The sequence below is a fragment of the Gracilinanus agilis genome, chromosome 3 (assembly GCF_016433145.1).
Source record: "Gracilinanus agilis isolate LMUSP501 chromosome 3, AgileGrace, whole genome shotgun sequence".
NCBI lineage: Eukaryota > Metazoa > Chordata > Mammalia > Didelphimorphia > Didelphidae > Gracilinanus > Gracilinanus agilis.
Window position 1 is genome coordinate 356405798 of NC_058132.1, and position 27451 is coordinate 356433248.

The 27451-nt window shown below is 36.6% G+C and overlaps 1 protein-coding gene across 1 annotated transcript in view; it reads right to left on the reverse strand.

Annotated features, from left to right (window-relative positions):
* Positions 1–27451, reverse strand: part of CD96 (CD96 molecule) — a 130719-nt gene that overhangs the window by 83563 nt on the left and 19705 nt on the right. The window contains exons 3-5 of the mRNA XM_044669187.1: positions 22792–22916; positions 10501–10690; positions 3156–3211 (exon numbers count right to left, since the gene is read on the reverse strand). Coding sequence (XP_044525122.1) covers positions 3156–3211; positions 10501–10690; positions 22792–22916 — 371 coding nt within the window. The remainder of the gene's footprint in view (positions 1–3155; positions 3212–10500; positions 10691–22791; positions 22917–27451) is intronic.

The window sequence follows — 27451 nt, forward strand, 5'->3', positions numbered from 1 at the left end:
TTTGTCTATTTTTAAAACACATATTTTGTTGTTTAGTCATTTCTATCATGTCTGATTCTTTTTTACTCCATTTGGGAATTTTCTTGACAAAGATAATAATGTGGTTTGTCATTTCCTTCTCCAGCTCATTTTACGGACGAAAAAACTGAGACAAACAGGGTTAAGTGGTTCACCCATGCATGGCCACTACTTAAAATGTCTGAGGCTGATTTGAACTCATGAAGATGAGTCTTTCTGACTCCAGGCTTAATTGTGTATTACTCATAGTGCATGAGATTTATGTACTTTATGGACACATTCATTTGGACATAGTAGATATGGGGATAGGAATGGGGATTGGACCTGTGATTTTTATTGAGATGGGGAACTTCTAGGTAAGGAAACTTTCTCTACTACTACAGATTGGCATCTTCTCAGCAACTTAGCCTTAGAACAGTGATGGGCAAACTTTTTAAAGAGGGGGCCAAAGGAAAGGAAATGCTCATCTGTCAGTCTGTTTTTAAGGCAATTCTTTCGAAGTTTTCATTGTATTGTATTCTGCTCATTGTATTCGCCATATTAGGAATAATGTCACACAGCTGGATAGAACATTTCAGGAGCCACATCTGGCCCGCGGTCTGTAGTTTGCCCATCACTGCTTTAGAAAATTGCTACATGACACTACAAATACTTCCCAACAAACATGTAAACAATGCCTTTCTAAAGTAATTTCCCAAAAAGTTTAGTAAAACTACCTAAAAGAACAATGCTTGTTGACAGAAAAGAAGAACATGCACTTTAACTCTATCTATTTTCCCCCCACAGGACATATGTAAAGAACCTCCTATATGAATAGAGCCAGCTTCCTGCCTTGATAAGACTTCCAGCCAGAAAGAATTCTTACAAGCTACTGTTACTACTACTATAGAAATCATAAATTTACATGGGAAAATAAAATGGGTGAAGGTGAATGCTGGTTTGGACATGTCTAGGTCTTGAGATTCTAGTGTTAACAAAGACAAAGTCAATCTCATCTTTAACTTTGTGTGTAATATTAAGATTCTTGCTGTTGTGGCCTCACTGGAGAGGAAAATGGAGACTTGATGGCTTGTTGATTTTGAAAATTGTCCTACTAGCTGGATTTATCGGTGCACTGGATCCTCTCAGATACTTCTATGGGGAAAAATTTCATCCTTCTATGTTCCTGAATCTACTACTGGAAGGCCAGTAAATCTTTGAGCACAGAGGCAAAATTTCTGCTTCCTTAAAGTAAAAAAGATCAGGAGTAGTCAGAGTTTGGAGGCAATTTGTACGAATAACACCCAGCTCAGAAATCATGTTTTAGAAGATATAAGACAAGAAAAGCAACGGAAAGAAAAATTGATATTGGCTTAAAATTCACCTCGCTCTATTTAGAAAACATAGTGATGATTTGTGGACAGGGGGATGCAGAACCCCCTAGAGTTTATTGGTAGGTACCAGAAAGGCTCCCATTAGCGACAGGACCACATTAATTTTGCCCTGTTTGGTTTTATTGGTTTGGCCAATAAAATATATGAGGAAAGACCGCATATAACATTGTACTTGAAACTATGGTTTTACCCCAGCCCCAAATCAGACCCTCTAATGAAGAAGAAAGGAAGACTAGATCAAGCAGATGTCTCCTTATTTTTCATTCACATTAAAATCCCCAAAATTATTGGATTTATTCAGGGTACCAATTGTTGATCACAAATAACTACTTCTAAGATTTAAATATTTAGTCTTTGCACTATCCTGAAGTTTCCTATTCAAGTCCAGTAAGCTTCCTAGAGCACTTGTGAAGCAAAGAGTTGGTTGAAGGGAAGAATAAAGGAGGAAGAAAAGAAAGAAGAGCATCCTGGGATGAAGGGAGAGGAGGATGTGAAGATGAAGGAGGAAGTGAAGAGCAATGAGAATGGAGGACTCCTTGGTTCCCTCACTTGTACTGTGCCCACCAAAGAAATATTTTCATCTGGCCCTTGTCCCCACTGGCCACTACTACAACTAATATGCCACTTTTGCCTTTATGAATGCCATGTCAGTCATGACCATAGGGTCATGTTCAGACTTTCTTGATTTCCTTTTAGGAGTCATGGTGTTCCTCCCTATCTGATAAACCTTTTTCTCACTGTCCCACATGTGCTGACTTTGATATCCTTGCTTGTTTCATTCACCTATCTTTTCCTGTTACAAACCTATTCTGCAATAGTGAAAATGCCTTATTTGGTAGATTGTAAGACAACTCTATGGAAGAACCTAAAAAGGATGTGTAGAGAAGAGCTGAGAAAGTTTGGAGCCTTGTTAGAAGTTTTATAACTGGATCACTACAGAAGAATCCACTGGTTTCCATTTGTCTCTTATCAATTCAAAATAAATGTAACAGGAAGAAAAAACAGGAAATAAAGCTGGTGTGAATACTATCTGAGCTAATACTTCATTCTCACCATTGAGTTTCTATTGTCTTTTGCCAAAATAACAACAGGTACCAAAGCTTAAAATTGCACTAAGACTTTTAGGACATCTTGTATAGTACTTTAAGTTTTGCAAAGTACTCTATGAATCATCTTATTTTATCCTCTCAACAACTCTGAAAGATAGATGTTATTATCAACCCTATTTACCAACAAGGAAACTGAGACTAAGGGAGGTCCAGCACTGTATCTACTGTACCACCAAAAATGAAGAGTAGAGAACTGGAAGCTATCTTTCTAAAAGAAATTGAAGACTGGGGTAAGAGTCCATGGGTCATTTGAAAACCACATCCAGCAACAGGAGATCTAGTTCACCTTTTAGAGTGACAACATAGTCTCTCTCTTTCCACCTTTTCCAATAATTGAGTGTTAATAGAATTGAAATTCAAATCCTTTAATGAAAATGTTCTTGATGGGCATAAATTTTAGCCTTTTATAGAGACTAAGGTTTTCTTTTTTCTTTTAATTTTTTAACCCTTAACTTCTGTATATCGGCTCCTAGGTGGAAGAGTGGTAAGGGTGGGCAATGGGGGTCAAGTGACTTGCCCAGGGTCACACAGCTGGGAAGTGTCTGAGGCCAGATTTGAACCTAGCACCTCCTGTCTTTAGGTCTGGCTCTCAATCCACTGAGCTACCCAGCTGCCCCCGAGACTAAGGTTTTCTAAAAGCTTTAATGTTACTTACCTCTTCCAAGATATCAGTGGAGTTGCTCTGCATATCCATAGAGATGTCTGGTTTAGCTTGAAAGAAAATATAAACATGGTTAATTACACTGAAGATCATTTCATATGACAGGTTAGGGGCCAGGTTTCAAATGAGTGTGTGTGTATATGTGTGTGTGTGTGTGTGTGTGTGTGTGTGTGTGTGTGTGTGTGTTTGTATGTGTGTACACCTTCTGTGGTCTGTCTTCTATCTCTTTACTTTCTGTCCCATCTCCTAGTGTAATCTCCTCATGCCCCTGGTTCAGATTTCCTTGATTTCCCTTTTCCCAGGTGACTCTGATGACTTTTTCTCACTGTCCTACTTGTGCTGACTTTGCTTTCTAGAGCCATTATATATCTTCCATCTTTGTTTGACTTATTCACCTACTTTTTCTTGTTACAAACCTATTTTGTAATAGTGAAAATTCCTTAGTTAGTAAAAAGAATAAAAAACAAATTCTTTGAAATCAAAGCAAAATAATAGTTTGATATTGTATCATGATTATCCAGCATCTGAGCATCAATTAATGAGAATTTAAATATTTTTAATCTAATGTATTTGCTGCCTCCACTTGAACTCTCACCCATTCAATCTAAATCCATGTCACTGACTTCTCTCTCCCTCCTGTATAAGTGCACCTCAGTTGTCTCATTACTACCCCCTTCTAGGGTGGTCAATGGAAATGCCAGTCCCTTGTGGATGAACACCTTTTAATATTGCATTTATCTATAACTTCTGCCTTCTATCTCCTTTACTTTAGCATAAACTCACTCTTTTACCTGCTACACTCTGCTACTGAGAGGTTAACTATAATGTTTAAACCCAAGTTAAGAAACACGATTTGACAAGGGATATTTATTTTGTTAAAATCTCATTAAAAGTATGTTATTTTCTTGTTCTGGAAAATCTAGAACTGAAACTTGGCCATCTTCTACTTAAGCCTTCCTCCTTTGTTATAGTGTAATGAATATCCTTAAGTTCTTGAAGGCTATATCAATGGAGATCAAATCTTGGAAAACTTTCCATAACTAGAAAGGATTAGAATATAGTCATAGTGCCCGACCTTATACCAGTCCTGAATTATTTCAACCACAGTAACTCACAAAGGTATGTTACCAGGGCATGGAGAGGGTTTCAGTCTGCAACCATGAAGGTAGTGCCCATACTACTGGAATTAAAGGATATTAAAGTTCAATGCAATGCCTAGGCTTTCCTGGGCATATCCAGTTCTAACTTGGAGACACCTTTGAGGGGCCCAGTTTCCTCACAAGGAACCTGTTACCTGTGCCTTTAAAACTGGCAAAGTTGATCCATGCACTCTCTTTTCTGTCATCTTTTGGTTGCTTTCTTTTTAGTATCTCCTATCTGCTGCACTCAGTATGGACTCCATGAACTAAACTGGTAAGAGGAGAAAGTGTTTCCTTCTCCTACTCCCTCTTTTCTAAAAGAGACATCTCTGAAAAAATGAGTGGTGGTTTCTCTTCAATACTTTGTTAGCAATTTGTTTCTCTTCAATGCTATTACTTGTTAGTAATTTCACATGCCAGAGGTGATCCTTACAGGAGTTGAGAGCTATGGCCACCTTGAAACCAGGGTTACAGTTGGGGTAGTGTGCCATGGAAGCCATAAGAAACCAGAATGCTCGGAGTTCAAGCCAAAGGGAGGGTTTGGACATGGAAGTGTGACTATTATCAATGGGAACAATGCTAAGTTATGAACTTCCCCTTCCAAGAGACTGAAGAGGAGCAAGGGAGCTTATGTTTCCTATGTGTTGGGGCAACAAATCTGTATATTTGTGATTCTATTTTTGCTAAGTAAATATTCCTTTGTAAAAGTTCCTGTGTTACAAAATTAATGTGGTTTATCACAACTGTAAAGGCTCCATCTAATTCTGAGTTCCCATACCTTCCATTCCACATGAGGAAGACCATTATTTCCACCTTCTCTTTACTTAGGGATTAGTTAGCAATTATTCTAGCCACACTTATAATACCTTATTGCATTTTATGTATTGCTTATCTCCTTCAGATCCATCTTAATCTTTGTAGATAATTTCAACTGCTGTCTGACATTTTTGTTTTTTATTTCCTGTTCACATCCCTGTTGTTCCATCCCAGACTCTTATCTGGGATAAGGATCTGGTATAGAGATTTTGGGGTGGGGGTGTAATAGATATAATGAATAGAATGAGGAAGAAAGGGAAAAAGACTCTACAGGAGAAAGAGTGGAATTAAGAGTTGAGGAGAGAGAATTGAGAGTTTTAATGGATAAAGAACTGAAACTGTGATCTAATATTAGGGGAAGAAAGTGATCTTTGGTGAAAATTCTCAGAGGTGGTATGGGAAAACTTTATGGCATTGCTTGAATGTAGCCCTTCATAGCTAAGAGACTAGGTCATTTGTTTAAAAGATCAGATTGACTCAGGAACTATAGGTTATGCTGATCAGAAACCCAGTTGGACTCAAAGCCTGAAAAAAGGAATGTAAGGAGTTTTTTCCCATTTTATATCTTGAGCAACCCACCCATGTGTCTTATCTGGAAACTGCCTCCATGTTGACCAATCAATTACTCTTTCCTTGGTCCTTTCTTTGAATCCTATATAAAATGTAAAGGCAGTTAGTTGTTACAGTTGGATAGAGCTTTAGGTTTGGTATCAGGAACATTTATCTTAATGAGTTCAAATCTAGCCTTAGACACTTATTAGCTGTGCGAATCTAGGCAAACACTTTAATCTTAGTTTAGCCTCAGTTTCTCATCAATTTAACGAGCTGGAGAAGGAAATAGCAAACCATTTCAGTATCTTTGCCAAGAAAACCTCAGATGGGTTTTATATACAGATATTACATATAATATCTCTATATATGTTTTATATAGAGAGCTTTATGTATTTTAGATATAGATATATATCTAGATATTATAGAATCAGACACGACTAAATAACAATAATATAATATGTAACTTAACAGGCACTCAGGAAAGTGGACAACCTTTTTCAGGTCTCTTGTCTGATGGATGACCTCATAAACTTCCATATTAATTATTTCATTTAAAAATTTTTGTTCTTATCTAATAGTGGCAAGACAGACAATAGGATCTTTGACAATAGCATCTAAAAGGAAGGGTGGAGAGAAGGGAGGGAGGATCCTGAGTAGTAATGATGGTAGGCAGGAGTGACCCTGAGGTCTTAACACTAGAGGGGTGAGTCTTGGGCTGAGGCTCTAGTTTAAAGATATTCCCAGTATACGTAATTACAGAATTTTAAAACTAAAAGAGTCCCTTGTAAAGATCATATAGACCAGGAATTTTAAAGTCCTTTGTGTGTCAAAGGTCTCTTAGCATTTTGGTACCTTTGTGGCTTCTCCCTCCTATTTAACGGTTCTTCCCAGAACCCCCATTTCAGGAAGGTGATTAATCTAGCAATGTATCATTCATCTCCAGATGACTGTACTCTATTCTTCTAAGGAAAATTAATATTATGTTGTATTATTTAATAACTAAAATGACTCTATAATCCATCCTTTTCCTCATTTTTCAGACAACTCAGTCTAGCTCATCAGACAGTTTCTGAAGGGTGGGATTGAATAATGTGATCTCTCCCAACCTCCAAGTGACCTGCTTATTAACTAGCTTGGGCTAGACCAGGGGTCGGCAACCTTTTTGGCCGTGAGAGCCAGAAACGCCACATTTTTTAAAATTTAATTTCGTGAGAGCCATACAGTGCTCACAGTGTGTGTTCCTATAACAGTGCGCGCTCCAGTAACAGCACCTGAAAAAAAAAATTTGACTTTATGGCTCCTGCAGAAAGAGCCATATCTGGCCCTCAAAAGAGGCAGATATGGCTCAAGAGCCATACGTTGCTGACCCTGAGCTAGACCCTCTCCAGGGGAACTACTGTCCTGTTCTTGCTTTTTCCTTATCAAATTTAGAAGTGAATTGATCTCTGAGGGGAGGCCAAAAAGGGTGGAGGGGAGAGGAGGAGGAGGACCTAATTGAAATGGTTTGGGTTTTTTTTAACCAAGATTGCTGGAAGCAGCTGAGTCTCATAAAGCACATTCCTTAAGTGACAGAGAGAGGCAAAATGGGTCATATTTGAAGGCCAGCCCACTTTCCCCTGCTTTAGACTAATCCTGTCACTTGAAGATTACTTCTGCCTCCCAAAGATGAAGGAAAAGGGAGAAGCTGAGGTTACTCTCAATCCTTCTCTACCAATTAGGATTGTCTAGCCTCTGCCAGGGAAATTCCAAATAATGTACTGCCAAGCCAATCTGAGGGAAGACACACCTAGATTTAAAAGACCCTTCAGGACTTCACTGAGTCTTTGGTTATCAAAAGGGACCACTGATCAAACTTATTGATTATTGCTAGCTTAACTAATAAATTGATCATTCTCACATTCCTGGCTTGTTGCTGAGGTGCCAATGAGATCCTTTTTCTAGAGTGGATACACACACATTACTGTTAATAAAATGATATCTTGCCCTGGAGAAGATTGCTTTGGCTTCTTTTTTTTTTACTCACTGCCCTTCCTTTACCGTGCCCTCACATCTTATGCTTTTGCCTTTCCCATACCTAAAGCTTTCATTAATGTGTTGTCTTTTGCCATTAGAATATAAATTCCTTGTGGTCAAGGAATTTTTCTTATTTTTGTTTGTGTCCCCAGCTTAGTCCAGTGCTTGGCACATAGTAAGAGCTCTGTCATAATTGAGTTGATTGATAAATCCGTGGCCCCCTTCTCAGAATAATGGTTTAAAATATGTAAAATAAAGTATATACCAGTGATTCCCAAAGTGGGCACCACCACCCCCTGGTGGGTGCTGCAGCAATCCAGGAGAGCGGTGACAGCCATAGGTGCAGTTGGGAGAGGTGAATAACTGTAAGGGGGCGGTAATAGTATGTGACAGGGGGCACTAAGTAATATTTTTTTCTGGAAAGGAGGTGGTAGGCCAAAAAAGTTTGGGAACCACAGGTATATACAATTACAAAGGAGACCAATAATACTGAAATACAATTATAAAAATAAGAAATTCAAAGATCAAAAATTTTATTTCTGATCTACTCCAATATCTTCATTTTAAAGATGGAGACAATATGGTCCAAAGATGTTAAGTGTCTTTCTTACCTCTGGTTCTTATTCCACTCCCAACCCAATACTCAGTTATACTTTTCAACTCAGTTGATAAGCTCACTTGGTTAGAAAGTGGGGCTAAAAGAGCCAAGATAATAGGTTATGCTTTGTCGTAAGCCATGATTTGAATGTCTAGTGCCATAAAAATATAAGGAGTATTTGATTATTTTACTTTGTGAAGGATTAATTTGCATGAGCAAAGCAGATATAGAGATTAACATCATAATCAAAGAGATGTGAGAGAGAAATGAATCCCTGAATATGCCTATTAACAAAAGAATGCTGGGAGAATTGAAGGATTGTAGAATAGGACCATTGAAAGGAACTGAACAGGATCAGGTTTATCAATGAGATAGACTGTCCCTGGAATAAGGCTGACTTCATTTTGAGCTCAAGGATGGATTGGATCTGTTATAGATGACTAACTACTTGTCATATTCTTGGAGGTTAGATTCTGGAGTCAGGAAACAAAGGGTTCAGTGATGTCAAAGTAAGTGCTGCAAGGGAACTGATAAACTTCTTTGTCTCTTGCTAAGCCAGAGTACACAATTGCAGGAGGCTGGCACTGTTGAAATCAGCCAAAGCAAGGTGAGTGATGAGTAAATACCAAAGACTTAGAAATGGTAAGAGTGGGTAGTTGAACAGTGTTTATTTTAATGTATTAGGTTACTGTATAGAATCAAGGTCTCCTCCAGTTTAGTATAGCTGGAGAGAATTGGACTGGCCCTGGGTCACCCTGGACTTTTGGGGATCACTGGAGTATAGATTTAGAATGGGAAGGAAGCTCAAAATTCGTTTAATCTAAAATTCTCACTTTACAGATAAGGGGACTGAGGTGAAAAGATTTGTCCAAAGACACAGAGGTAAAAACATGAACCCAGATCCTTTTTTTCCAAACAAACCAATCAATCAATTAATCAATAAACAATTATATGCCGGGCACTGTGCCAAGCACTGGGAATACAAAAGGAGGCAAAAAACTGTCTCTCTCCTCAAGGAACTTAAAATCTAATGGGGGACACCAACATGTAAACACACATATACAAAGTTCTCTAGATACAGGATGAATGGGAAACAATTGACAAAGAAAAGGCACTAGAGTTAGAAAGGGTTAAGGAAGGCTCCCTATAGAAATAGGGATTTTATTTGGGACTTAAAAGGAAGCTAAAGAAAGGTAAGCAGTAAAACAGAGGAGGGAGAGGGCTCTAGGCATAGGGGAGAGACAGAGAAAATTTCTGGACACAAGAGAGGAAGTATTTTGTTCATGAACCCCCAAGAGGCCAGTATTACTTAATCAAGAGGTGATACAGTGGGAATCTTGACAAATCACTTTCCTGGAAGAGCTTGGGTATTTATTCAGTCCATGAGGTCTGAAATTGTTCCTGCAAGGGCTACTTGGAATGAGAGACAGGAGAAGTTTCCTCATTTGTCTGGTCTCTTTCTATTTCTACATCCTGGTGCTCTAGAAAACAATGCCAGATGGCCAGGTTTGTTGTTATTGTTGTTGCTGTTTTAGACCTTGTGTTTTATTTTAGAATCAATACTGTATATTGGTTCAAAAGCAGAGAATAGTAAGAATTAAGCAATGAGGGTCAAGTGACTTGTCACATAGCTAGTCTGAGGACAGATTTGAACCCAGAATATCCCATCTCTAGGTTTGGCTCTCAATTCACTGAGCCACCTTACCACCTCTATGATTAGGTTTTCATCAGTGACAATAAAAAGGGATTTCCAATACTATTGAGAAAAAAGTCGAGTTATACATGATCCAGTGGTCACTAGCAAGTTAACAGTCAACACTGTTGCTTTTAATTTTATTCTATTTTGCTAGCTGAGTTTTTGTTGTCATTTTTGCTGTTGCCTTTCAGAACCAAAATATATCATTGATGCAAAAATCTTAAACAGAATACTAGCAAAAAGACTCCAGCAAGTGATCACAAGGGCTATTCATTATGATCAGGTGGGATTTATACCAGGAATGCAAGGATGGTTCAACGTTAGGAAAACCATTCACATAATTGACCATATCAACAAGCAAACCAACAAAAACCATATGATTATCTCAAAAGATGCTGAAAAAAATCGTTTTCGATTAGACTGTGCAGAACCAAATCTTGCCCTTCACAGTGCATGGCAGAGGTAAATGCAGAAGAATCACCTGAAAACAGCAGTGAGACTAAAAGGAGAACCAGAAAGTCTTACCAAAAACTTTAATTCTGGTAACATTCTTCAGGATTTTGCCAGATTGGATTGTAACATGGCAGGAAAACTTTCTGTCATTGTCAAGAATTTCAATTGGTGATAGATAGATTCCATGGTCTTTACGTAGGATGATTCTATTCTTTGGAAAAGTGTCATTTTGAATAAGAGTTTCTTGAATTCCATTTTCTTCCTGTTGAGAATATAAAAATAAATCAGTAAATACGCATTAATTGAGCCTGATAATTGCCAGGTACCATGCTAGATGACTGGGGATACAAATACAAAATGCAGCAGTCTTTGCTCTCCAGAAGTATCTATCATATCAAGGGATCTGATTTAAATTCATAACAGTGTTGGGGGGATGGTTATGTTAGGTAGCAAGCAGGCAGAGTTATCAGTCACTTTTATTTATTTCTCCCTTTTTTAGGGGGTCTGTGCTACCTCTCCTTTGACAATGACTTTCTTAAGCTACTCTCTTCATTCCTCTCCTCAAACAATGACTTTTCTTTCCAAGTTAGCCTAGGCAAGTTAGCTGATTGGAAGGTAGGTAGAATAGTGGGTAGAGCACCAGGGCTGGAGACAGGAATAACTGGGCTCAAATCTGGCCTTAGATACTTACTGTGTGACCTGGACAAAACTCTGTTTGCTTCAATTTCCTCATCTGCAAAATGACCCAAAGAAAGAAATAGCAAACCACTCCAGTATCTCTGCCAAGAAAATCTCAAATGGAGTCATGGAGAATTAGATACAACTAGTTGATTTCAACAACAGTGAAAAAGATAGCAGAAGCCCTGCCTCTATTATGATCTAACTAATTATAGCAGTCAATACTGCATGACTCATTGTGTAGGGGGACTCCAGTATAAGTATTCTCTCTGCCCTGAACCCCTTGGAAAAATGTTATTGTTTTATATCTATCTCTCACTACAGGAACCCCCCTAATTGCTGCTATATTTGAGCGATAATAATATACATATAGATTAGTACTATTTAGTATTCCTGCTTGTAAGAAAAAGTAAACAATTTTTATAGAAAGGTAAACAAACTTTTATGTCTTAAAGGAAGCATCTCTTTCCAAGGAGCATGCATCAGACTCAAAGACATAGTCTCACATCTTTGGAGAGCAAGGGAAAGATAGAGAGAAAGAGAGTCTGAAGGGAAGATATAAAACTCACCAGGCTCCATCTGTAAGCCAGAGGGAATTTATTAGAAGCAAAGGGTTACCCCAGATACATTCAGTGCATAATACATCCACCTAGATTCAGTCTTAAAATCTGGCAGTAATAAACATATAGGAATTACTCTCTATGGCTTTCTATATTCAAGTTCCCTTCAGTCTTTCTTCCACTGCTCCTGTCCAGATCTGGGCTTTTTCTCTTCTTCCTGCAATGCTTTAGGATGGAAGATATTAGTTTCTCAAAGATAAGCTCCAATAGTCCAAAGGTCAAGAGGTAAAACTCCCAAGTAGTTGAGAAAGAGACCATAGAAAAGCTCTGCCTCAAACCAGCAAGCATCTATCTCAATCTTTTTGTTACATAAATACATGGTCAGTAAGTTTATAAATAAGCACCTACACTGTGCCAGACATTGTGCTAAACAATGGAAATGCAAAACTAGATAAAAGTCCTAATTCTCAAGGACTTTACAATCTAATGGGAAAAACATACATGCATTATCTATCATCTATCTATGTATCTATCTATTTATTTTTCTGACTACCCATCTAATGACATATATACAGGCTATATACAGCATAAATTTGGAATAAGCAACATGGGGAAGCCATGAGAGTTGAAAGATTTCCAATAGAAGGGAGGATTTTAACAATGACACATTGAATAGTGTCAGACCTGGAATCAGGAATACTCATCTTCCTGAGTTCATATCTGGCCTCGAACACTTGACTAGCTGTGTGACCCTGGACAAGTCACTTCATCCTCTTTGCCTCAGTTTCCTCATCCATAAAATGAGCCAGAGAAGGAAATGGCAAAGTACTTCAGTATCTCTGGCAAGAAAACCCCAAATGGGGTCATGAAAAAGTCAGGCACAACTGAAATGACTGAACAACAAATAGCATGGCATGGTATGGTGTTGCGTAATGTGTTATGGTACAGTAAAATATAGCATTGTGTATATTTTTTATTAGGTTATAAATAAACCTAGAAATTCTGAATTGCTTCATTCTTTATATTTGTATCTCTAATTCCTAGCATGCTCCCTGGCACATAATTAGTGCTTGATAAATTCTTGTTAATGGACTGATTGATTGAGCACTTTATGGTTTATAAAGCACTTTCCTTATAGCAATCTAGTAGGTTGGCGGTGCAATTATTAGAATCATTTTACAGGTGAGGAAACTTAGTTTTAGTGAAGTTAAATTAAGGCCATTAACTGTAAGCTCCCTCTTCCATCTTTCTAGTCATCTGAAAACCATTTGATATCTCCTCCCTTTCCAACTTTCCCCCAGTTTCTGAAAAGAAAAAAGGTGTTTTTTTTTCTCTTTGCTGAAGCCAACCCCTAAATGTATTCTTGATCTTATCCCTCCAACAAAAAACAAAATTTTTACATCATTTTACTTGTTATGCTATTATCTTTATTTCTTCTCCCTTTTTTAGTCAAATTTCTTGAAAAAGCTATCTAAACTTGCTTCTTTAAGTAGATAAGTGATGCAGTGAATAGAGCACAGGATTAGGACTCAGGAAGACCAGAGTTCAAATCTAGCCTCAGACACTTACTAGCTGTGTGACCCTGGACAAGTTACTTAATATTTTTATGCCTCACTTTCCTTTTTTTATGTAGGTAAGTGGCAGAGTGGATAGAGCACTGGTGTATGGAATTAGGAACTCAAGTTCAAATCCATGCTGTATGATATTGGGCAGGTTATCTTATCTCAATCTGCCACAGTTTCCTCAACTGTAAAATTGGAATAATAATAGCGCCTACCTTATAGGATTTTTGTGAGAATAAAAGGAGATAATATTTATAAAGCACCACAATGCCATGTACATACTAGGTACTTAATAAATACTTGTCCTCTTCCCTTTTCTTTTCCTCTTCCTTTCACTTTCTCTCCTTTCACTTATTCCTTAATCCTTTTACAATCTGACCTCACCACTCAATTGAACCATTCTTTCTGAAGTTATCAATGATATCTTAATTTCCAAATCTGTAGGGTTTTTTTTAAAGTGTTCATCCTTCTTGGTCAATCTGGCACATATGACACAATTAACTTTTCCTCTTAGATATTCTCTCAACTCTTGGTTTCTATAACTACTCTCTCCTTGACTAGTTCTCTTGCCTTTCTGACTTTTTCCCCCCTCATATTCCATTGATGAATGATCATTCATGTCATGATTCCCAACTGTGCATGTGTCCTAGGGTTTTGTTCTAGAAATCTTTCCCCCTTCTCCTTTGATACCTCTTTCTCTTCTTCCCTTCCTCTCTTCATCCTCTTACTTTTCCTTTTCCCCTCCCCTTACCCCTTTCTTCCCTTCTCCCCTATCTCTCTCTCTCTTTTATTCTAGTTCTCATCCCATCATTTCTCATAGATTGAACTGTTATCTCTAAGTAGATGTATATTTATATATACTAAGCATAAAAATACATTTATATTCTTATATATTTATGCCCCCACATATATAGGCATATATGTAAATTTGGATATACTTATATATCTATAATCTATGTATTGATAAATCTACTTTATATATCTCTATATAACTATCTTATATACTCTATATCTATGTCTGAATCTACAAATCTATCTGTCTGTTGGTCTGCCTATCTATCTATAATTATCTATCTGTCTATCTATCTACCTATATCTATCTGTCTATTTATGTATGTATGTATCTGTCTATCTCTTTAAGTATCTATCTCTCTCAATCTCTCTTCATATCTACCTCTTATGGAATGGAGTCTGTATATCTATGTATCTATCTGTCTATGAATCTATTTATGTATCTGTCTATGTATGTATATATGTATGTATGTATGTATTGCTCCAGTCTCCCCTCTGAACTTTAGTCCTGTATCACCAATTGCCTATTGGTCATTTCTGTCATTATCTTTCCTTAAACTACCTTTCTCTTCCAAACTTCCCTATTACTGTCAAAAGCACAGGGCTATGCTGGAGCCAACTCTAACCTGGTTTAAAAGACAATCATTAAATTTTTAGGATGAGCATTTATATCTCAGAAAGACATTTGCTAGATTTCAGGGTTTCATTTATTGTTTTGCTGAACATCTAGACTTAAGAAAACGAGGGAGATACCCCAAAGAGATAATAAGGAAAAAGATTTGTACAAAAATATTTATAGCCACACTCTCTGTGGCAGCAAACAATTGGAAAATGAGAGAATGTCCTTCGATTGGGGAATGGCTGAACAAATTGTGGTATCTGTTGGTAATGAAATACTATTGTGCTCAAAGGAATAAAGAACTGGAGGAATTCCATGTGAACTGGAATGACCTCTGGGAATTGATGCAGAGTGAAAGAAACAGCTCCAGGAGAATATTGTACACAGAGACTGATATACTGTGGTAAAATCGAACATAATGGACTTCTCTACTAGTAGCAATGCAAGAATCCAGAGCAAGGCTGAAGGACTTATGAGAAAGAAAACTAGCCATATTCAGAGGAAAAACTGAGGGGGAAAAACACAGAAGAAAAACAACTGCTTGAACACATGGGTTGATGGGGATATTATTGGGGATGTAGACACTGAACAATAACTCTAGTCCAACTATCAATAATATGGAATTAGGTCTTAATCAATGATACATGTAAAACCCAGTGGAATTGTGCGTTGGCTACGGGAGGTTAGAGGGGTTTGGAGGAGAGGGAAAGAACATGAAATATGTAATGATGGGAAAATATTCAAAATTAAAAATTAAAAAATAAAATGAATTATTAAATTAAAAAAAGAAAAAAGAAAATGAGGGAGAAAAGGTAATAATGAAGATTAAATTTATAAGCATGTGAGCATACATTTTTCCCTCAGAGAGCATGGAAATCTTTCTGTTGTTGAACATTTATCTATAAATCCCTGTATTGGTCTATAAACATTGCTTTAATTCACCAGTAATAGAATTAAAGGTTAATAGACTGAAGATATCACTACACTGGACACCTAGTGACTGTAGAATAATAATAAAATAATAATAACTGGAATTTATATAACACTTTGTTGTTTACAAAGCCATTATCTCATTTGATTCTCACAATACTTTAGTAAAGGCACCACCTTCCTTCCAGCCATCCAGGCTTCTAACCTCTTCCTTACCTCATGTATCAAATCAGTTAGTTGCCAGCTCTTATGATGTCTACTTCCACAGCATCTCTCACATTCCACACTTTCTCTCTCCTCATGCAGCTTTCATTTAGAATACCTTCACCACCTTTCATTTAGATTATTGCAAGAGCTTCCTAAATGATCTTTCTCCAAATTTCACCATACCAGTTGATCCTGCCCTTTGCTGGCAAAGTGGTTTTCCTTAAATGCAAATTTAACAATGTCATTTCCCTATCCAAACAACTAAGCTCCTCTGCTTAACTTTTAAAGCCCTCCACAACCCCTTTGGAATTGACCTTTCAGGACTCAATGAAAGGGAGTGAAGTACAGTAAGGAAAGGTTTCCTCTACCTCTACACTTTCCAGGCCTCTCTCCAGAGTCCTAGGCAGCCTGGCTAAGTTTGATGTTTGACTTGGCTCTACCATCTCTTGTCAAACAGTTCAGTTCGTCCTGCTCAATGTGACAAGGAAACTTGTATTTTCCTTTCTTGGTATTCTCAGTGTTAAGCACAATGTCTGACTCATAGTAAGAGCTTATTACATGTTTGTTGACTGATAGTTAGACAACATGACTACCACTTTTAGTTCCAGACACTTCCTCTCAATCCCCAGTCCTTTTCCCTGGAGTACACAGGTCCAGGCAACTACAAAGGAAATGTGAAGGCAAGTTCTGTCCTCCAAGAAAGAGTTCCATTTATATATCCCAAAGCTGGTACTGTTTGTTATTTACATGTAATTGGTTAAAAAACCCTTAAAATATAATTTAAACAAACATAATAGAGATTATAAGAAGAATTGGGGTTGAATACTTTCCATGCAGTGGTTAGGGGGTAACTACCTTCCCCAATTTTCCCTCTTTTCTATCAGTCCCACCACCATTTTCTTATCCCTTTCCTCTCCTACTATCCTCTAGGGTTAGATAGAGATTATGTATGCTATTTCCTCACTGGCCTGATTCTGATGAAAGAAGATTCTTATATTCCCTTCCCTACCTTTCCCATTTTCCCCTCCACTGTAAAAACTTTTTCATGCCTCTTTTATGTGAGATAATTTACTCTATTCTATTTTTCCTTTCCCCCTCCTCTCAATACATTCCTTTTTCTCATGCCTTAATTTAATTTAATTTAGTTTAGTTTTATATCATCTCATTATATTCAACCCACACCCTAGCCCTCTGTGTATATTCTTTCTAACTGCCCTAATAAGGATAAAATTCTTTGGAGTTGCAAGAATCATCTTCTCATGTAGGTATGTATATATGCAATTTAACCTTATTACATTTTTATTTCACTTTCCTGTTTATCTTTTTAAGCTTTTCTTGAGTCTTGTATTTGAGAGTCAAATTTTCCATTCAGCTCTGGTCTTTTTATCAGGGATGTCTGAAAGTCCTCTATTTCAATGAATAGCCATTTTTCCCCCTGAAGGAGTATTCTCAGTTTTGCTGAGTAAGTGACTCTTGGTTGAAGACCTAGGCCTTTTGTCTTCTGGAATATCATATTCCATGCTTCCAATCCTTTAATGTAGAAGCTTCTAAATCTTGTGTTATCCTGATTGTGGTTCCATGATATTTAAAATGTTTCTCTTTGGCCATTTTCAATATTTTCTCCTTGACCTGGGAGTTCTGGAATTTTGCTATAATACTCCTGGGAGTTATCCTTTGGGATGTCTTTCAGTAGGTGATCAGTAGATTCTTTCAATTTCTACTTTGTACTCTTGTTCTGGGCTATTAGTACAATTTTCCTTGATGACTTCTTGCAAAATAAGTTTAAGCTCTTTTTTTTGATCATGGCTTTTAGGTAATCCAGAAATTCTTGGATTCTCTCCTGGATTTATTTTCCAAGTCTGTTGTTTTTCCAATGAGATATTTCACATTTTTTTCTATTTTTTTCATCCCTTTGACTTTGTTTGTATCTTGGTGTCTCACAGAGTAATCTTCTATTTTGTCTAATTTTAATTTTTTTCATTTTTATTGTCATGCAAACCACACTTGCATATTAGTTATTGTTGTAAGATATAACCACCACAAAAAACCAATACCCCCAAATAAAATCAAAGATACACTGATGTGAAAGACAATTCCAACAGTTCTTTCTCTGGAGGTGGATAGCATCCCCCATAATAAGTCTTTTGGGATTGTCCCAGGTCATTGAATTGCTGAGAGTAGCCAAGTCCAATTATAATCTTTTTGACATGATTTCCTTTAGTGAACTTTTGTGCCTCCTTTTCCATTTGACCAATTCTACTTTGTAAAGAGTATTTTACGATGAATTTTTTATACCCCTTTTTCCATATGGCCCATTCTGCCTTTTAAAAAATTCTTTTGATTCAGTACATTTTTTTATATCTTTTTCCATTTGGACAATTATTCTTTTTAAGAAGTTCTTCTCTTTTAGTTGGATTTTTGTGACTTTTTTACTTATTGGCCTATTCTGCTTTTTAAGATATTAATTTCTTCAATATATTTTTTGTGTCTAAACTATTATCTCATCTTTCACAATTTTCCAGTATTATTCTTATTTCTTTTCCTAATTTTTCCTTCTACCTTTCTTATTTGATTCTTAAAGACCGTTTTGAGGTCCTCCATTAATTCATTTTGGGCCAGAGAGAAATTCATGTTTTTATTTTGGAGGCTTTGGATGATGCTGTATTGAACTGGTTGACTTCTTTTGAGTTTGTGTTTTGGTTGTCCCTGTCACCAAAATGATTTTCTTTGTTGAGTTTCTTTTTTTGTCGTTTGCTCATTCTTCAAGGTAAATATACTCTCTCATGTTTGTTTTTGTGTCCGTAGAGCCTTGTACTGTGCCTGGTACATAGTAGGGGACTAAGAATGCTTATTGAGGGTCAGCTAGGTGGCTCATTGGATAGAGTTCCATACCTAGAGACAGGAGGTCCTTGGTTCAAATCTGGCTTCATACACTTCCTAGTTGCATGATCCTGGGAAAGTCATTTAGTCTCAGTTGCCTAGCTCTACTGCACATCTGCTTTGAAAGTGATACTTTGTGTCAATTCTAAGATAGAAGTTAAGAATTTAATTAACAAATTCTTGTTGGTTGATTAATTGATAGTGAATAGGGGATGAGAAAGAGCCTAGAGATGTAATATCTTTAGGAAAAATCCACATATTTTTTAAAAATCATTTCACTAGAATCAGATCTGTAATTTCTTTTCCTTTTTTCTTTTTAAAAATCAATCAATTAATTAGTTAATTAGGAATATTTTTTCATGGTTACGTGATTCATGTTCTTTCCCTCTCCTCTTCCCTCACTCCTTCCAGGAGCTGACAAGCATTCCTACTGGGTTATATATGTATCATTGTTCAAAATGTATTTCCATATTATTAATATTTACAAATGAGTGATTGTTTAAAGTCAAAATCCCCAATCATTCACCCATCAAACCATGTGATTGATCATATTCGTTCTTCTGTGTTTCTATTCCCACAGTTCTTTTTCTGGATGTAGATAGCGTTCTTTCTCATAAGTTCCTCTGGATTGTTCTGGATCATTGCATTGCTATTAGTAGAGAAGTCTATTACATTTGATTGTACCACAGTGTATCCATCTCTGTGTATAATGTTCTCCTGATTCTGCTCTTTTTGCTCTGCATCAATTCCTGGAGGTCTTTCCAGTTCACATGGAATTCCTCCAGTTCATTATTCCTTTCAGCACAATAGCATTCCATCACCGACAGATACCACAATTTGTTCAGCCATTCTTAATCAATGGACACCCCCCTCATTTTCCACTTTTTTCTACTACAAAGAGCATGGTCATAAATATTTTTGTATGTCTTTTTCCTTGTTATCTCTTTTGGGTCCAAACCCAGCAGTGGTATGACTGGATCAAAGGGCAGACAGTCATTTAAAGTCCTTGGGCCATAATTCCAAAGTGCCTTCCAGAATGTTTGAATCAATTCACATCTCCACCAGCAGTGGAAATGATATTCTCCATCATTTATTACTTTCCTTTACTGTCATATAGACCAATATGCTATGTGTGAGATGGTACCTCAGAGTTGTTTTGATTTGCATTTCTCTAATTATGAAAGATTTAGAACACTTTTTCATGTGCTTATTGATATTTTTTATTTTTTTTAGACCCTTAACTTCGGTGTTTTTTCTCATAGGTGGAAGAGTGGTAAGGGTGGGCAATGGGGGTCAAGTGACTTGCCCAGGGTCACACAGCTGGGAAGTGGCTGAGGCCGGGTTTGAAGCTAGGACCTCCTGTCTCTAGGCCTGACTCTCACTCTACTGAACTACCCAGCTGCCCCGCTATTTTTGATTTTTTATCTGAAAACTGCCTATGCATGTCCCTTGACCATTTATCAATTGTACAAATTATTTATACAATTGACTTAGCTTCTTATATATTTGGGAAATTAAACCTTTGTCAGAAGATTTTATTATAAAGATTTTTTTCCTCAATTTGTTGTTTCCTTTTCTAATTTTGGTTGCATTGGTTTTGTTTATACAAAACCTTTTCATTTAATGTAATCAAAATTATTTATTTTAAATTTCACAATATTCTCTATCTCTTGCTTGGTCTTAAGTTCTTTCCTTTCCCAAATATCTGACAGATATAATATTCTATGTTCACCTAAACAATTTCTTTTTAATTTATAATTTTTAGAGACTTGGCTGAAGCACTGAGAAGTTCAGAAGTGACTCACAAATTTTCTCACGACTAGTACTTCTAAGAAGTATAGTTGTCCCTTGCTCTATAACGGGTCACTCATGGCAGCTTCACTATATCTTGGGTTTTTAAAATATATATCTAATTCTGTATTATGGAGTTTTTGCTATATTGCTGGATTTTGTGAATGAATACTGTACTATAACAATGGAAATGCAGTATGCCACTACCACTTGAGCAAGTTTGCCAACTGAAATTGTACATGCACAATATTGGCTAATGGAATGAAAAGCAACCAACCACAGTGCTGTGTTCTGTATCCTGGGCATTGATTGGTTCAATGACTGTAGAATCAGTCTGTTTACACTCTCCCGCATTGTGCCTATATGTTCAGCATCTCCACTTGTCCACTTCACATTGATTGCTGCTCATAGTGTTGATCTGAGATAAGTTTTTCTGAAGTTTTTGTAAAAGTTAGAATTTATTTCAAGTCCTATGGCACTCAAATGTTCCTATGCCTTCTGTCAGTGACCCCAAGTGCCAGAGGAAGATGCTTATCATCAAAGAATAATAAAATAGATATAACACCACTATTTTGTGGATTTTCACCTATTGTGGGGGTCTCTGCAACATAACTCCTCTGATAGGTGAGGGATCACTGTATATCTTGAACCTAGATCTACTTGAATGCAAAGCTATCTCTTGGTTTTAGTTATACAAATAGAGATAATAGATAGATAGAAGATAGAATGAATTAATATTTATTAAGAACTTAACTATGTCCCAAATTCTGTGCTAAGAACTGAAGACTGGAAACACAAAGAGTAGCTGAAAGGGAGAAGAAGAAGACTGAGAGCAAAGGGTATTAGAGGATGGGGGTTGAAGAATGAGCAATAAGTAAATAAATTTTAGGGTGGGGTCATCCCCAGTAAGGCGATATATATGATTGATGACATCTTTGCTGTACATATTCCTTCAACCTGGGCAAACTGTCTCATTTTATGTAATTCTTGTTCATATCCCCTTACCCCTTCCAAATCTTCCATAAAATATCTACCCAACATGCATGGATAATAATCACTAATATTGGAACCATAATAATATTAATTTAATAGGCAATAAAATACCTCCCAAGGAAATATTTTAGAGATTGCAAGTCTTTTGAGGTAAATTAACTACTATAAAATGAAAAGCCACATTTTATTCTATGATGGGATGAAAGTAAGTTGTTTTATACATGACTCTTTCAATCCCATACCTATCAATTAGAGTCAAGGGCTTAAAAATATGAGCAGCCTTTTTTTTTTGGCATAAAGAAATACACAAATGTGCCAATGCAATGGTCCTTTTTAAAAAGAGGTTTCTTCTAGGCTATAGTACTATCTTTTTATTTTTTTCTTCTTTTTTTAGTGCAGGGGCAGACTTCTAAGATCTGGTAACAGAATCAAGGTAAGACAGATCTAAAATTTGCTTCCTCCATCCTTTCACTGTATGACCTCCAGAAAGTCATTTGATCTCTCTTTACCTCCTCCATTTATCTAAGCAGATGTCTCAGCAGGATATTGAGCTAAGGCCTAAAGTATTAGATAAAGGAGTTGACTAGTCAGTGAATTCCTGCTCATTCAAAACACTATTTACTCTCCTACTATATATAGCACAGTAAAGGGTCACTCTGTGGGGTGAAGGGGATGGGGAGGTATTATAAACAAAATGAAAATACCACCTTACTTGAGGAAACCATACTCTATGTCCATTAAGTAAGAATACTAAAAAACAATAATATAGAAATACAAATTAATATATAGAAAAGCAGGTTAGGATTTGGAAAATTGGGAAGATGGCTAGACTTACTTATATTTCTCCCTAACAACTGGGCATTTTTGCCTAATTACTCACATAATATACTCTATCTCTCACCTTCATGCCTCTGTACTGTTTGTGTCCCCAAGTCTAGGAAGCATTCCTTTCTCTCTTCATTCCTTTAGAATTTCTAGTTTTCTTTAAGACTCAGCTCAGGCAGTTGTCATTTTTTGATTCCTCCCATTTCAATTCCCTCCCTCTCAAAATTTTAGAAATATAATTTAATTTAAAATTTCTTTTCTACGTTTTCCAAAAATTACATTGAATTTATTTTAATGTATTTTTCACAAACACACACACACACACATTGTCTCCTTCCAAAGCATGTGAACTTCTAGAAGGCAGGATTTCTTTGATTTTTGTCACTGAATCTCAAGCTTCTAGTTCAGGGCTTGGTAAGTAAAAAGCACATAATAAATGCTTGTTGACTGATTGAATTTTACTACTTTTAAATCTCCATCAATGTGTAAATTTAGATCAGTTTTTCACTGAAAGAATAATGCTCACCATTAGCCAGCCAAAAGTAATTCCAGATGAAACTACTGAAGATATATTTGGAAAGCATGGGATTTCCAGGGTGTGGTTGAATAATACTTCTGCTGTATAGTTGCCTCCCCTCTCCTCTTGTGCAACTGTAGCAAAATGCAAAAAAAAAAGAAAATACTAGCAATCATGTTTTAAGCTTATAAAATTTCTTCCATCCAAAGAACATAGTCACCTTCACCAAATAGAAAACATTCATTCTCAGATCATTCCTATAAAATAGTGGAGAAACAAGGACTATCATCCCACACTTCACAAGTAAAAACTGAGATGCCAAGATTCAAGATGAATTGTAAATGCAAGATCAAAATTCATAGGCAGAAAAGAACAGAACCAAATGGATATTCAAACCAATGAAAATTATGAGTCTCAACCCTGAATTAATTTGTCTAGTCTCTGATCATTTTTGCCCAGTTACAAAAAATGTTTTATCTTTTAACCCATAATCATTTTGCACCTTTAGTTAAAAGTAGAAATAATGAATATCATATATACAGGCAAACCTCAAGAAGTAATAAACTAAAAATAAAGCTGAACTGGCCCATAGCCTTTGAGCAGTTTTTTTCTATCTAGAGATACTATTGAGGCTCTTTATTTTGAAACTGTGAGATTTCTATGACATGGAATTGTGTGGAAATCTCCTTTTCGCATTACAGAGTAAATTTAAAATATCCTTTTTCTCATTACTTCATTCATTATCTCTCCTTTTCCTTTTCCCTTAATTCATACAATTCTCTGTCTGTCTCTCTGTCTGTCTGTCTGTCTCTCCCGGTTGAGGACTTAACAACTCTGCAAATAGACATCTTTACTTTTAGATTTGAAATGTTTATATTTTGTATTACTGAGATCACAGATCAACCAAAGAATATTTTCCTGTGTAAAAGCAGAAGAACCTATCTTCATATCCCCAAATACTTGGAGAGAAGAGGATCAGCCATAGTGTGTGTGTAAGGGGTAAGAACAGAAAATATCTCTAAAGTTTTAGTAACAATCAGGAAATTAAAAAAATCCAAACACTGTAATCCAATTTATAGAATATATACATATATGTATACGTATAGACACAAGCATATATATATCATATGTATGTGTATGTATACACACATTCTCTATCTCTGTTGTTGTTGTTGTTGTTGTTGTTGTTGTTGTTGTTGTTGTTGTTGTTGTTAAATCATGAGCCTATTCGGGGTTTTCTTGGCCCTTCTGCTAAGTATAGACTGCCATGTTTTACATTAGTGCTATGAGACCAGAACATGGACTATAAACATGGATATGCCATTTGAAACACCTCTGGAAGGCAGAAGAGGCCAGAATGGATTATCAAAAACTGCCAGGTTCTGAGAGAAACCTGGACTGATCCATTAAGCACATCCTAATATTTTATAAACAGAGGAGAAGAAAAGATTCAAAAGACTTTAATAACAAACAAGAAAAGCTGATTAACATTAAAAACCTAAACACTTAACCATCTTCAACATGTATTTTTGTGTATGTTTGTATGTAAATACTTTAGAAATAATTTAACCCCCACATAAGGTTTAACTACCTAATTAGCTTGCAGACTCCTAGAAGGCAACATGTTTGTCAGTGATTAGTAACTACTGATTCGCCAAGGAGTTGGGTGAATGAGTGAATGATTCCTCTATTTTTCCCAGGGTAACCCTACATGATACATTGGATAGAGTGCTAGCCCTGGAATCAGGAGAAACTGAGTCCAAATTTGGCCTCAGACACTTATTAGATGTGTGACACTGGGCAAGTCACTTCACCCAGCTTGCCTCAATTTCCTCATCTGTAAAATGAGCTAGAGAAGGAAATGGAAAACCACTCCAGCATCTTTGCCAAGAAAACCCCAAATAAGATCAAGAAGAGTGAGGCACAACTAAATCAACAAAACAATGACAACAACAAAAGTATAGCAGTCAGAAATCACATAAGTCACAAGAATTAACGACAGGGATAATACATCTCTTGCCTGGCAATTCTGAGACTCAAATAAGGAAAAAATGGGAAAAGAAGAGGTGAAAGAAAGGGTCTCTAGAGCAGATGAGATTTTAAAAATTATCTTGTTATGTACCCTCTTTTCTTTTACAGCTGAAGAAATGGAAGTCCCTGAAATTTTGCCTGATATAGTGGAGGAAGAGAAAGGGAGGGAATCTAAAGGGAAAATGGGTAAAAAGAAAAGGCTTTTTGGAGGGAAATGAGCTAACACTAATAAGGACCTCTGGGGGCAGATAATAGGGTCATAGATTTAAAAGAAGAGTCATCTTTAATGTCATATAATTCATCCCAATTTTTCTAAAAGTTGAGGGAATGGAGGAATTGAATAGTTAAATCATTTGCCCAAAGTCACTTAGGTAGTGAGTGGCAAAGAGAGTATATGAATTTGTAATGTTTTTTACTCTAAATCCAATATACTTTCTACTCTACCACAGTGTACATTCATAGGATTCAAGTCAATTGCCAAAAACTCTCTCCCTTTACCATTATCATTGTTTTCAAGTTATGGTGATTGCTTGTCTGCCCTGTCTGTAAACAGGCAGCAGGTCCATTTCTGAAAGGATCAGATCATGACCTCCAAATGAATCCATTTAATTTGTTGTAAAGTTACAATCAGAGCAGGGTAGAATTAGTTCTGCCTCTGTGGATGTGACTACTATCTCCCTACTGGTTTGAGGAGGTTTGGGATAGCTTCCAGCTTAAGGGACTTAGGTTCAACATTGTATTTTTTTTGTCAAGAATGTACTTTCCTTAAAAGTGAACAATACTCTCCTTTTTTTTTTTAACCCATCATCTGTTGTCTCCTTTCGTCTGAACCACCATACCGCAAATCCCTTTTTGGATGGTGAATTCATTTAAGTTACTGAGGCAGAATGAAAAAATATCATGACTCATTGGCTAGGACAGCAGATTTTTTTAATGGCAAGAATGAAGACAAGATGGAAGATACTTGTGTCCGCTTTCAGAGCAACTATGTAAATCATTAACAGGAAATGAAAATAAATGAAAGAAGAATGAAATGAAAGAAGAATGGCTAATTTCTAAACTATGATTTATGAAGATAGAAGGTACCCAAGAGGTCACCTGCTTTAATATCTCTAAAGCATCCAGCATTGTAAAATTAATAATAAAACGTAATCTTATCTTGAAGACTTCTAGACAAAGAATTCACTTCCTTCCAAGGCAAGCCCATTCTATTTTTAGAAACCTGCAGTTTAAAAAATATAATTCTTCCATAAATTGCATGAAAATTGGACTGACTCCCTATAACTTACACCCAGTGATCCTAGTTCTGCTCTCTGGATCTAAGAAAAAATGTCCAGTCCCTTTTCTTCATGATAATGTTTCAAATAAATAGAAATCATATTACCCCTAGCCCTAGTCCTTGCATGACATGATTTCAAATCCTCTCACCAGCCTAGTCACTGTATATACCGTGGTTTGTTCTTTTTTAAAATGTGACCTTTAAATTGAAAATTGAGGGAATGTCTATCAGTTCAGAATGGCTAAACAAATTGTGGTCCATGTTGGTGATGGAATATTATTGTGCTATGAGAAATGACGAGATGATTTCAGAAAAGGCTGGAAAGATCTGCAGGAACTGATGCAGAGAGATAAGCAGAACTGGGAGAATATTATACACGGTAACAGCAATATTGGACAATGATTATCTGTGAAAACTTGTGCAATCTCAGCAATGCATTGATTTGGGACAATCCTGAAAGACTTAGGAGGGAGAATGTTATCCACCTCCAGAGAAAGAACTGTTGGAGTCATCTTTCACATCAGTGTATTGATGATTTTATTTGGGGGGTTTTGTTATGTATGAGTGTGATCTTACAACAATGACCAACATGGAAATGTGTTTTGCATGACAATAAAAATACTTTTAATGTGATCTTTAGAGCTCAACACAATGTGTCCTAACAAATGTAGAGTATAGTGGCACTATCTCCTGTCTTTTTTCAGATGCTATATTTCTTTTAATATAGTCTAAAATCACATTAGTTTTTGGTTGGGAAGATTTCTTTTTGCTTGCTGTATCACACATGTAACTTATATTTACAGGTCTCTTTTTATGTTCTTTTTCATTCTTTATTCTCAAAGAGGACGAATGACATCATGGGATGATGCCTTGACTTGCTTTTGAAGTGAAGTTGCATAAAACCATCAAGCCTCTGTTTCTTCTGGAGTCATTGAAGTATAGCGGCAAGACCAAATTCAGGATGACTGTTGATGGCTTGGGATTCAGTGGAGAACTTGACATCTTCCATGTTTGACTAAAATCTAGGCACTCCACAGCACCTACTTTGGCTGCCTTCATGCCCTTTAGAATAAACTGTTCTCATTTGTCCATTCTGCTGAGGGAAGTCTTCACATGTTTGGGACAGACATCCCTATAACTCATGAACGAGCTTGTCGCCTGTCTTTTACCCTCAACCTGTTTTAGTCTTCCTGCCATATGGTTTTACCAGGATGTGGTCACTGTGCATGTTTAAATCTGGCCTCAGACACCGGCTAGCTGTGTGACCCTGGGCAAGTCAATTAACACCCATTGCCAAGCCCTTACTTTTCTTCTGCCTTGAAACCAACATTTAGTATTGATTCTAAGATAGAAGATAAG